The 12,743-nt window shown below is 44.1% G+C and overlaps 1 protein-coding gene across 4 annotated transcripts; it reads left to right on the top strand.

The window, feature by feature from the left end:
* The first annotated feature begins 1,380 nt into the window (after positions 1 to 1,380).
* nvl (nuclear VCP like) lies at positions 1,381 to 12,653 on the top strand. 4 transcript variants are annotated; one of them, XM_037466355.2, is made up of 24 exons: positions 1,381 to 1,520; positions 2,253 to 2,311; positions 2,693 to 2,763; positions 3,678 to 3,730; positions 3,800 to 3,890; positions 3,982 to 4,042; positions 4,285 to 4,527; positions 4,695 to 4,797; positions 4,949 to 5,025; positions 5,118 to 5,252; positions 5,589 to 5,690; positions 5,955 to 6,072; positions 6,178 to 6,322; positions 7,920 to 8,184; positions 8,935 to 9,156; positions 9,242 to 9,346; positions 9,625 to 9,687; positions 9,770 to 9,889; positions 9,975 to 10,074; positions 10,816 to 10,922; positions 11,022 to 11,098; positions 11,388 to 11,479; positions 11,945 to 12,042; positions 12,490 to 12,653. In XM_037466355.2, exons 2-24 carry the CDS (start codon positions 2,255 to 2,257, stop codon positions 12,532 to 12,534), a joined length of 2,550 nt encoding a protein of 849 aa, XP_037322252.2. In that variant the 5' UTR covers positions 1,381 to 1,520; positions 2,253 to 2,254; the 3' UTR covers positions 12,535 to 12,653. The 4 variants fall into 4 exon arrangements, with proteins under 4 accessions (XP_037322252.2, XP_037322251.2, XP_037322249.2 ...); XM_037466354.2 differs by having other exon boundaries at positions 4,692 to 4,797; positions 8,938 to 9,156; XM_037466352.2 differs by having other exon boundaries at positions 1,382 to 1,520; positions 4,692 to 4,797.
* The last annotated feature ends 90 nt before the right edge of the window (positions 12,654 to 12,743 follow it).

The raw sequence follows: 12,743 nt of genomic DNA, 5'->3' as shown, positions 1-12,743 counted from the left end.
TCATGGTGCATGGGGCTCAAACAATGTCAAAGTGGATGTTTTCCTGATATTGAATGGCCTTATTACCTGCCTAGTTATCTGTTTTTGTCGCTGCTTTTTACATAATACACAAGCCATTGTATACAGTTAAAACTACAAAAACATGTTAATGCAGTAGTCAACAGAAATACCACTGACCATTGTATACTATATACCATGGAGCCCAAACCTTCAATCATAGTGACTAATGTAGGATGTTAGAAAAAAATTGACAGCCCCATTCATAAATTATGTATTAATAAAATGCACTTAGTGTACACTAGAATACAACCGTGATGCTGGAACTATGTCATCAATAAAGTAATGAGAATATTGTAACACCTGTAATTGTAACTGTAATTTTGAAACTAATTAATAGAATACTACCAATGTACAGCTTTGATTGTATTCAATGTAGTGTAATCTACTGAAATGCATTCATGTAATACTTAATAGCACTATAACTGAGATTGACTGAGAGACATTCGAAATCCAAGCTACATTGAACTCACCAGGAGACCACTCCCAGGGGGCGTGGCCACTGACTTTCACACCTTTATGGTATAAATACCTGTAGGCAGCCATTGTTCTTAAGTTCTCTGGTGGAGGCAGCAGACAGGCACTAGGGACGGTCAAAGGACTCCCTGTGGCCCGTTGGTTTGTGGAGACCAGCAGCTCCTCAGCTGAGATGTTCTTTTTAGTACAACACCTTATTCTTTATTAAATACTTTGGATTTTAACTGTTCATTCCAAGATGTCTTCCGTCCGTCTGGTGCTTCCTCATTTTTTGAACATAACACTAACTAACAGTGGCTGTGTCTCAAGGTTACCTCAGCTGAGACGAAAAGAGAGCACACAGAAGTATTTTCAGTTCAAGCTGGATAATGATGGCAGATGATGTGTGATAAATGGACACTAGTTTAGCATTGTTTTAGTCATTTCAGGAGTCATGATAGAGACACTTACTGTAAAAATGTGTGTGTCTGTTCAAATTGGCTAGTGTTTTACATCTGTAACAAGGTGCTTTAGAGGTATGGAGAGTATTTCATTTTTTAATTTTCAACATCTGTGAAACTCCAGCAGGGGAGTTTGAGTATTTGCCATTGCAAGTGTTTTGATATGTCTGCAAGAGATTTGAGGCAACCTTCGTTCCAACAGTCATGGATTGATTGAAATCCATCAGATGAACACTGTACGAGATGTTTTACTCACAATACACTATAAATATGTCACTGGTTGGAATGTATTATTTATTGTTCTGTCTTTTTATCATGTTCAAGTTTCTTGAGTTTCTTCTTACCTGCAAAGATCATCCGTACTCCGGTACAGAAGGGGGCGCAGTGAATGAGCAATGGTTGCAACCTGCCATTAAACTGAAGTAGAAGAAGAAGATCTTCGTTTCCGGGTTCGCCTCCCCTCACGCTGGCAACCCCCAAAATACGTCCGCGTGCGAGAGCCCGGACCCGGCGACATTACCACTCAAGAGTCGACAAGTCGTAGAGGTAAAACACTTATTTTTGTGTGAATAAACATTGGTGTAAGTTAGCGTTGCCAAGTGTAGCAACTGTTTTTTAGCGTATTATTTCTCCTTATGTTTCACAGGAGCCAACCCTGCATTAAATAATGACCGCATGCCTAACGAGGAATTATCAAGAAGAACTGTCATTAAAGTTCCCCCAGACTTCTATGCGAGGTTCTGCCGCAGTATACGGCGGCCTATCTATTAATACAAAAATCAAAAGGCTATTGATGTAAAATGCTTGTTCCTGGTTAATGTTCCTGTGTGCACATTGGTGTAAGTGTAGGTGATGAATTACTGGGAAATAGTTGACTTGTGATGAAAAGATAGATATAGAAGGTGGAGGCAATGGATCCCTCTTAAGACCTGATCAAATATGCAGCATTCTACGAGAGAAAGTTCTGTAGTGCATCACTCTCCCAAAGAAGTTCCCCTGACTTTACCCTTCCCATGCTGAGAGACCCTTTGATGTCTCCACAACGGAGTCCGTGAAAGACTCTGGCTGCTATGGAAACCATGTGCCATCATTATCTTCCCAGCGTGACGTCTATTGTAACAATACCAAATAGGAGTCAAGAACTAATTTGAAATAATGGTCCAAAATCTCCAGAGCATGTTCCCATAAATGTGTGACATATGAGCGCACTGTAACAGTATGTAATGTGTGAGCCCGGGTTACATTTTGTTATTCATTTTAGTCTGTCCTGCTGCTCAGGAATGAAGAACAGAGGTGGTGTTTGTCTGGACAGTCGGCTCAGACCGAGGGTGGAGCAGGTACAAATCCTTGTCCTCCTTTTCCTCTGTATGCATGTTATTAATTCAGAGGTATTCATTTCACACATAAGCCTAAAGGATTGTGTCATTTCAATTAAGTATCAGCTCCGTCACTGTACTGCATCATCTTATCTTGTAAGACGCGACCTTACTGCTCAGTTGGGGAACGCTCACTAATCAGAGCCTTAGTTCATCTGGATGTCAGGACATATATATACATGCATATGAAATGTAGTGTAAAAAATGGTCCATTTACAGTTAACTCACCAAATCATCCAAATGTAGAGCACATCCTACACCACATGAGTAAATAATGGCACACACGCAGTATGATGACCGTACTTCATCGTGACCCAGTTTGATATTGAGTTCTGTTTTCAGTATCTGTCGACCTGCTCCAGTGAATATGTGGACATTTCAGCTTTGGCCCTGGAACTTCAAAAGCTGTACAGGCAAGTGCATCATTTAAGGATTCAAAGATAATTCACTGTCATTGTGCAACACAAGGATGCATAACAGCCCCCCCCCAAACTAAACAGAACATCACTTAAATGGCAGCTCTATATTCAGTTTACGCAACCAAAAGCTGTTAGTGTTGAGCCCTGGTTTGTCAAAGAATGTAACAACATGCATAGAAGTACTTTATTTCTTTACTTACTAAAGCCTTGTTTACGCTTCTGCGTTTAAACACAACGACGCACAGACACAGAGCCCCTTGCTGCCTATCACCACTCTTGTGTGCTTACGTGTGTTGACCCATTTTTCTAAACTTGCGTCAAAAGCTACGCGAGCTCCCGCAGCCCACAAGGCTGTGATTGGTCTGCTAACTGCATCCTTTCAGGAGTCTCATATTTCCGCCATTATTAAAACAAAGAAATTTTACGTGCGAATGAATCAGTTTTTGTCAGAAGAAATCCATAAATATGACCTTTGATACAACCCGTCATTGGTGCACTATAAGGACGCGCAGATGGCCTCCAATTCATGGAGGGAGATCTCCGCAAACGTTGGTTTGCCAGTTCAGGGGAGAACAAAGTTGTGGAGGAAAATACAGGAAAAATATGTCCGCGCAAAAAAGGCAATGAAAAGCAGCAGTGGTGATGCACAGGAAAAAAAGTCTCTGATAAATAAATAAATAAACAAACCAATGACTTCCTATGTCCTATGTCACTCCCTATGTCGTCTATTGATAAGTAGAATACACGTCACGTTCATCAGCTTGACAAACCACGGCCCCTACAATGAGACTTGAATCAACTCTCAAACAGACAGAAACATGGCGGTGGGGATTATGCAGGGCCGTTGGAAATGATTGCACTTGACGGTACGTGTATGTATGCGAAAGTGAGTTATATTTTATCTTCAGGATGGAGTATGGCAGAAGAAATAAAAACGCTTTCAGGATTCAAGTAGAGAAAGGTAACAAGACAAAATGCTTTAATGACATTGTAATGTAGCCAGTTTTAATTTCTCCATCTTCTCTCCTAGTGTATGATTCAATTATGAAGGAGTCTGGGCTGACTGATCTGGAAAGCAAACACTTGGCTAAGAGAGCCAAGCACAGCCACAATGACACTGGGTAAAGGGCACTCCCTGCTTACTGCCTGGTTCCTCACTAGTCCTTCCTTCTAATGGGCTTCTAAAGGCCTTGCAAATCTGTGTGTTCACAGAGATGACGGCAGCAGCTCAGAAGAGTCCTCTGACAGCGATGACCAGCCTTTGGAGAACACTGTAAGATTCTGTGAAGGTTACATGAAGGAATTCTAGTAGTTATCTCAGCCAGCTTTAGAAAAGTGAATGAAATAAATGAACACACCAAGTGTAGTAGATTTGTATGCCTGTCAAAACTATTTATTCTATCGGTCATAACTTTCTTAAAAAATTTTTTTCCTTAAATAGTATCAACTCAGCCCTCTGGAATCCTCAATAGGGTGCAGAGTCCATTTCTAACTATTCCTTGTTGCCACTCACAGCCCACCAACCACATGAACAGCTCTCTGACATCCTTGTACCGGAAGGGCCACCCTGACTCCAACAACTGCTCCCCGAGGAGAGATCAGCCTGCGCTCAGCGGCTCTGCCAGCGCAGCCAGCCTCTCCGCTGACTCAGGCACGCTGGTTTCCACAGGAGGCTGGTTCATTGATAGAGGCAGAGGGCCCGAGAAGAGCAACATCCTCATCGACCTGTGTGAAGAGGAGCCAACTGATACGCAAAGAGTATGTCTGGGTGGAGGCCATGACTGTGGCACATACAAGTATATCTTTTTATATGCATCAATGAACACAGTGACTATTAAACAGTCCAGTGTGGCCACCTAATAATTCCCCTTCCTGACCGTAGTCAGCTGATGCACTGACTGTCGTACATCTTCTGTCACCAGCAGACAGATGTGTCCATGCTGGAGCCGGCGAGATCTTCCAAAAAGATGAAGAAAAAGAAGAAGGTATCCACTGAATCTTCAGACTCTGTGATCCTCAATAAGAAAGGTACTGCATTGACTAGTTTAATATATGCCTGTGTCTGTATGTGTATTTACGTAGTTTATTGAATGCTTTGTTTGTTAATTCTGTCAGATATTCATAATACATTTCCACCATGATGCAAAAACATCATATTTATTTCTGTATCATTTCACAGCAAAATCCAAGTCACCCGAGCTGCAGTATCCAACTCTGAAGTTTGAAGATGTAGGAGGTAATGAAGAGACGTTAACGGTAAGTACCTTTCTGCTGTGTTTGCTGTGCCAAATCCGTCAGGGTTAAATATGTGTTAGAAACTCTACTGTAAATCCCTTCCATTGCTGCAGGAGGTGTGCAGGCTGCTGATCCACATGCGTCACCCAGAGGTATATCAGAAGCTGGGGATGGTTCCTCCAAGGGGCTTCCTCCTCCACGGCCCCCCTGGCTGTGGAAAGACCCTGCTGGCCCAGGCTGTGGCTGGAGTGAGTACAGGACAACGCTTGGGGAATAGTGTTTCGTGTTGCTTAGTGGTCATCAATACAACATGTGATTCTGGGCGAGTTTTCCCTCTTCCAATTAAGTCTAATGAGGGGTCAAGAGACTAGAAACGGTCCACAATGGTCATTTTCACCTCTCCCTTTGTTCCAAGACCTTGTGTGTTTGACCAAAAGGTTTTTGTTAGTTGATGCACAGACGGTCTCCAGCTATTATCACAAAACAAATAAAAAACTACATAACAAGATGTATCTATATTTACCAAAATATGTCACCTACTTGATGACACCGAGCACTTTTGAATGTGTTGTTTTGTGTTTCAGGAGCTGCAGCTGCCCATGTTGAAGGTGTCTGCTCCAGAACTGGTATCAGGAGTGTCTGGAGAGTCTGAACAGAAGCTCAGAGAGCTGTTTGACCTGGCTGTGGTTAGTAGTGTTTTTCTTATTTAATACAACTTAACAATTAGCGAGAGGATGGACGAGGTACGGTCAGCAGTCCCAGCTGTGTCAGAGAGGAGACACACACGTCTCCACGTCCAGGAAGATCTTACAGCGTCCATTACAATTGTGCATATTAGGCAATGATGTCATTTAGCCCTTGTGAGTTTGCAGGTTGATAACTGGTATTGAGACATAATATGTACACCTGTCTTTCCCTCTGAACTTTATTCATTTGTCATTTCTTTGCAGACCTCTGCCCCGTGTATTCTTTTTATAGATGAAATCGATTCCATCACTCCTAAGAGAGAGGTGGCTTCTAAAGACATGGAGAGGAGAATTGTAGCCCAGCTGTTGACGTGCATGGACGGTATTCTATATCAAGCAAAAGATGAAGGGATTGTCATGCAAAAAGAAATGGTCCTGTGACTTCCACAGGCTAAATAGCATCCTACTGGTGTTTGCGTCCCTACAGACCTGAACAGTCTGACTGTGACAGCTCAGGTTCTGGTCATCGGTGCCACCAACAGGCCGGACTCCCTCGACCCGGCCCTCCGCAGAGCAGGACGCTTTGACAGAGAGATCTGCCTCGGGATCCCTGATGAAGCAGCTCGTCTCAGGTCAGCCAAACAACCCCCTCAAAACTACTTGACTTATAGATGTATATAACATTTTTGTAACTCATAAACTATGATAAATTAAACATGACTCAAGTCCGCATCAAACACAGAATGTTCTGCATTCAATTAGCATATTTATTCACCAGTTGACCGTTGTGTCCTCTGAGGGCAGTTGTGGAGGTGTGGAGGGAGAAGAGCAGATAGTCGAGGCAATGCAGCATGTGGTGCAGTCCCATGTTGACTGCAGGGGCTCCAGCAGGGGCCCTGTGATGTTGTTTAGGTGCCTCATGGGATTTGAGAGATGTCCGGGCGACGGTCCAGAAGTGATTTGATCCTGTGATCGAAATGATGGTGGAACGCTTGAAGCAGGAAGGGACTCCACACAGCTCCAGTGATGGGTTGATGACCAGCGTGACGATTAGGGCCAGCTAGTCAGCATAGAATACCTACACTGGAGGTTAGCAGTCAACTGGGCTTTATTGTTGTGTTGTGCACACTGCATCACATGACCGGGTCTGCAGCGTCAGCTTTAAAAACACTTCAATCAGTGGAGTCAAAGTGGGACTGTAGTTCCAGCTTTGCCTCGTTTTTCCTGCCTTTAGTTTGGGGAAAGATGAACCACTCTGAGGAGTCCCAGAGCTGCACAGCTCGTTACTGGCCGGCGAGTTAGCGTGTTGTAGCGGCTTGTTTTGCCACCAGAGGCTCGACAGACTTTGCAATAAATCGTTTTCTGATCAAACTCACGTCAGATTTTTCAAAACCAAAACCCCTCCAAACAGACACGGCTCCTCTCCTGGTCTCTCTTGTTCCTCCTGGATTGCTCTTTTCCGTGTTTCCATGCAGCAACAGAGTTACTTCTTGTTGTGAGCTGAACCCAGCATGCGGTTCGGCGTGGTCATTTTTAAATGTACAATTATTAGTGTTACAGATTGTTTATATGTCACAAGCTGTTTTGTCGTGTTGTATTATTGTAATAAAGTTATAACCATGACTCAAATCTCAACACACAGACAACTAGCTTCGACCTCTGGGTGCTCCACGATGACGTGTGATAACAAAATCCGTAACACCGGTATGAGCAGTATTGATAGCCTACGAACGTCTTGTACCGTTTGAACCGGTATATTGTGCAGCCCTACGCAGATCCCCCGGTGATGAGAGAAGCTGCTCCTCCAACCAAAAGCTCAGTGAAACCTTCTATTCTGCTGATATACAGCCAAAGGTTTGACCAGGACATTGTCCATTGTTCAAATGTGATCAGAGCGGGGAGGGAGCCGCAGACGAAACAAATAAAAAAGGAGAAAGTACGGGAGAGCGACATCTTGATCTTGATCAATATGGCCTGATAGCGTTTATAGTTTTATCATTTGGTCAAATAAATATCGAATATTTGTACAGCTTTGATCTGCAGCCATTCCTCATGTCAGCGAATACTCCCACCACGCAGTGCTTTGTGACTAGAATTTCATCAAATGGCGTTGATGGCTTTTTGAAGCGAACACAGACATTTTTGCAACTTGCTAAAGATATTTTCCAAAGGAGCACACTTTTCCACTCCAGTTTTGATACTAACAGGGAATGTCTTGTGCTTTGTAAGGATCTTGAAGACGCTGTGTCGAAAGCTGAAGCTGCAGGAGGACTTTGACTACCAGCAGCTGGCCCGGCTAACCCCCGGCTACGTGGGGGCAGACCTCATGGCTCTGTGCCGCGAAGCCGCCATGAGTGCTGTCAGCAGGGTCCTGCTGGAAATCCGAGGACGGAGCCAAAGCCACGCCTCCACGTCAGAGCCTTTAAGGACAGATGGAGAGACAACTGACATCACCCCTGTCCCCCCAGAAGGGTCTGCACAGAGTCACCTGCAGGTACTATCCCCTTGGACCTGTTTCAGGGTGATAAGCCCCGCCCCCTCTCAGACGTCAATACGCGAACTGACCACAAACGTGTACGTTTAGAGCGTCTGAGCGCAACTGGTCACTGTTTGGGAGTCACATGTTGAGGAAGTGGACAGAAAACATTTAGAGAAATGAAATGATACAAAAAAATGAATGAATGAAAGAATAATAATATTATCATTTTTAAAAGTTGTATTCGAAATATTGCATGCATGTCTGCTTATGACAAGGTAATTACAGTTAAATTACCCCAGAATTTCCAGTTTATTCCCGTTAATTCCAATGGAAAGTTTCCAACCCTAGTCACGATATTGTCATGATGTGATGATATTGCGGCATCCTCCTGTTTTCTTCCTTTTTCCGCATCCAGTTGTTTGTCATTTTCTGGGGAGTTCTTCTTGTGCCGATGTGAGGGTTTTGGGACAGAAGATGTTGCATGTGTAGACTGTAAAGCCGTCTGAAGCTATAGAAAATGGAATAGAATTCTTTCTAGTTTTTACTTTCTTCGACCATAACATATATATATCCACAGCACATATTCAAGCGTCTATTCATTTTACTATGTGACGTTCTTTAAGCCAGCCAGTAGGGTTCTAAAAAGCTTGATCTGTGTCTCAAGTCATGCCTTTTCCTTAAATTTGATGGACATGGGCCTGTAAAGTCCTTGTGTTGGATGTTTGGAAGGCGTATTGAGGGCAGCCATTTACTCTCTGTGTCCAGCAGGGGGACCTGTGGCACCTTCTGCAGCTGTTAAAGAACACTACAAGTCTGTCAGAGGAGGAGCTAGCTGGTCTGGCCATCCTCATGTCAGACTTCCTGGCCTCTCTGTCCAGTGTCCAGCCCTCAGCCAAGAGGGAGGGCTTTGCCACCGTACCTGATGTAACCTGGGAGGATGTGGGGGCCCTGCAGGACATCAGAGAGGACCTCACCATGGCCATATTGGTAAACTAACCAAGCACCTTTGTTGTCTTGTTTGTCTTTATCATTTGAAGTCCTCTCCCTTGTGCTAACACTTAATCCTCCGCAGGCTCCAGTGCGTTCTCCAGAGCAGTTCAAGGCTCTGGGGCTCAGTGCTCCATCTGGTGTGCTGTTGGCTGGACCTCCAGGATGTGGAAAAACACTGCTGGCCAAGGTTCCCCTTCACAAAAACACAATGAATTGTACCTAATAGCTAAGAAGTAATAATAGAAGTAAACCTCGGTCCAAGTGCTGTCTTACATGTTTTTTTGTAATTATATAATATCATAATCTTCAGAGAATCAGTAAAAAATTTCCCATGAACTAACAATAACTTCAGAAAGCTGAGAGTAGGATTTAAAGTTATTCATGAAGCTCCCTGCGTCTGCAAGTTGTCGATAGAAGTGGAGATGTGGGGCCAGATGTTTCTGTTTCTCTGTTGTCTCCTGTCAGGCAGTGGCCAATGAGTCGGGCCTCAACTTCATCTCTGTCAAAGGTCCAGAGCTGCTCAACATGGTGAGCCACGGAGCTATTGATGCTTCTTCTAGCATTGTGTCCTTCCCCTTTGTGTCCACTAAATATTGTCCTCACTGTGCAGTATGTGGGAGAGAGTGAGCGGGCTGTCAGGCAGGTCTTTCAGAGAGGACGCAACTCGGCTCCGTGTGTTATCTTCTTTGACGAGATTGATGCTCTGTGTCCTCGGCGCTCCGGCCACGAGGTGAGAGCGATGGACTTCATGACTTGCAGCACTAACTAGAGACAGGAACAGCAGTGTGGGTCTAACCGGGTTTGTGTGTACCCAGTCGGGAGCCAGTGTGCGTGTGGTCAACCAGCTGCTCACTGAGATGGACGGCTTAGAGACGCGACGGCAGGTCTTCATCATGGCAGCAACCAACAGACCAGGTACACACCCGGAGCCACATGGAGCCTGTGTCTTTGCTTGTTGCTTCATTAACACAAAACCTTAAGTCTGTGTCTTGTACGTGTTCATCCAAGAATGCTTCCTTAACACAAAAACCTTAAGTCTGTGTCTTGTACTTGTTCATCCAAGAATGCGTCATTAACTCAAAAACCTTAAGTCTGTGTCTTGGACCCGAAGACCTCAAATGATCCAATTCAATCCACCCAAACAACAAGTATATCGATACTAGTTTTGTACTTTCATACTTCCATTTATCTTGTGAGCCGTCAAATGGGCCTGATACCAAGGGTGGTACCCAACTTCATTCTCTAGTGTAAACGGATGTTGGCAATGCATTCTTAGATATCAGGTTAACTCGTAATGTTGACCAGGAAAAAACAGTTCAGAAGAAGCTGTCCCTGAGCCTGGTTGTGTCAACACATCAGATATTAATAAACCAGTTCTTATTCATCACACGTCACTTATTTGTGCAAATGTCTGCTCTTGAAGGTAATATATCTCAGCCTTTCATTATAGTAGTAGTTTTGGTGAATGAAGGCTCTGGTCTTTATGAGGAAATAGTGTATCAAAACTTACCACATTATGCTAATAAACATGCACTGTAAAGTAAAGGACTCTACTGGTAATCAAGTATTTTTAGAATTCTACATACATCCTCCTTTAAACACTGTTTCTCAGTATGTAAGTGATCATGTGATGACGGAATGTCTCGTCTCCTGTAGATATAATCGACCCTGCCATACTGAGGCCTGGTCGTCTGGATAAAACCTTGTATGTGGGGCTGCCGCCTGAGGCCGACCGCCATGCCATCCTGCTCACCATTACCAAGGTACACACTACAGAAATGTAGCACAGGTACTGTGTTTGTATGGAGCTAGTCGAAGCACGTCTCCGAGCGCGTTTGAATGCAGCTGTGTCTGTTGTGCAGGGAGGAACCAAACCTCAGCTGGAGCAGGACGTGTGTCTCAGAGAGATCGCCTTCGATGAGCGCTGTGATTGCTTCAGGTAACTACTGGACATCTTCAGACTGTTTCTCCTTCCTTTAGTCTGAGAAAACAATCAACCTCATTTTTCTATGTTTATTTCCTGTTGGCTATCACACCGAATTGTGTGTGTGTGTGTGTGTGTGTGTGTGTGTGTGTGTGTGTGTGTGTGTGTGTGTGTGTGTGTGTGTGTGTGTGTGTGTGTGTGTGTGTGTGTGTGTGTGTGTGTGTGTGTGTGTGTGTGTGTGTGTGTGTGTGTGTGTGTGTGTGTGTGTGTGTGTGTGTGTGTGTGTGTGTGCGCGCGGATGCAGTGGAGCTGACCTGACAGCGTTAGTGAGGGAAGCATCTGTTAATGCCCTGAGGGGCTACCTGAAGTCTCAGCCCCCCCAAGCCTCTTCTACTGGTAACTACCCTCACATCTCTGCATACCTGCACTTGATACAAAGTCGTTTTTGCCTATGCACGCTGTTAGTAATGACTTGGCACACTGACTGTCATCTTTTTATTAACTGATATAACGCCATTCACTCAGTACATCATTTAGAATTTGAAAGATTTTGATATAAAAGTAGTTTTTCATTTATCATACTGAAACGTTTGCATGCTTTTAAAGATGAGAAACAAAGACAAGCAGGACCTAAAGTAGAGCACAGGGAATGGTTTACTGCCCGAGCTGAGAGAGTATCCTTGTAGAGGGTTGTTGGATCGCTCAGCCGCTCCAGCCATGTTGAGTCAGAAGTGAATCTACTTTGAGACTACGATGGACGGGTCAAGGACTACTTCCACCCTGTGGACAGACTAGAAACCAACCAGGACAAGTTGACTGCACTGTAAATTGACTAGAAGGTATTCTGGTCGTTCCATACAGGTCACACGTTCTCTTCGGGCTCAGTCGCTGACATCAGAGTGAGCAAACAGAACTTTGATGATGCCCTCAAGAAAGTTCGTCCATCTGTGTCCAAAAAGGTAAAGTGTAAAGACATGTAACGTGTTCTGAAATGCATGAACATTCTCTTAGCTTTTAACACTTTGTAACGACATAAAGAAAACCTCCAGTTGTACCAAATAAATCTCCTCCCATTCGTCTCCAGCACCGTCCTCCTCTTTGGATGTAAAAGAGTCCTCTTAAAAAACAAAGGCCTTCCGTTAGCCCTTTCATAGTGAGAAGAGGTGTCACAACAGACACTGTGGCTCTGGGTCACCAAAGCTTTGTCAGGACCTGGATTAAAACTTAAACCATGTAATTTCTCTCCTTTTTGTTTGGACCAAATGAACCAAACTAAAGGTAAAAGTGTCCTTTATATTGAGGCAGACGGCCTTCTGTGTCAGCGGCTGTTTAGTGGGAGATGTGCCAGGCGGCTTCTTTTAGATCTTTATGTAAACCTCCACAACTTTTCTGTGTTCCTTCTGCAGGACCAGAGGATGTACGAGCAGCTCCGAGAGTCTCTGAGCAGATAACTTCAAGACCAGCAGCTACTCTGACCTCGGTCACTGGAGAACATATATGTTTATACACTTATGTGAATGCATTGTAATACTGATTCTTGCTTTTATAATAAAAGTGTGTGTAGAAACCAGACTTGGAGGAATCAATGCGGAGCAGCTCAGCTAATTCCCATCCAGTACAGGATCGAATAAGTAACAGCAGCAGTGTGTATAATAGAATG

Source organism: Pungitius pungitius, chromosome 13 (genome assembly GCF_949316345.1).
Source record: "Pungitius pungitius chromosome 13, fPunPun2.1, whole genome shotgun sequence".
NCBI classification, from domain to species: domain Eukaryota; kingdom Metazoa; phylum Chordata; class Actinopteri; order Perciformes; family Gasterosteidae; genus Pungitius; species Pungitius pungitius.
This window is presented reverse-complemented; position numbering and strand designations above follow the sequence as displayed.

Excerpts from the sequence above, each read along its gene's own strand:
- nvl (XM_037466352.2), top strand. The coding sequence starts at position 2,255 with ATGAAGAACAGAGGTGGTGTTTGTCTGGACAGTCGGCTCAGACCGAGG. Across the intron at positions 4,798-4,948 it reads TGTGATCCTCAATAAGAAAG|CAAAATCCAAGTCACCCGAG; the intron begins GTACTGCATTGA and ends ATCATTTCACAG. Across the intron at positions 5,026-5,117 it reads GTAATGAAGAGACGTTAACG|GAGGTGTGCAGGCTGCTGAT; the intron begins GTAAGTACCTTT and ends CCATTGCTGCAG.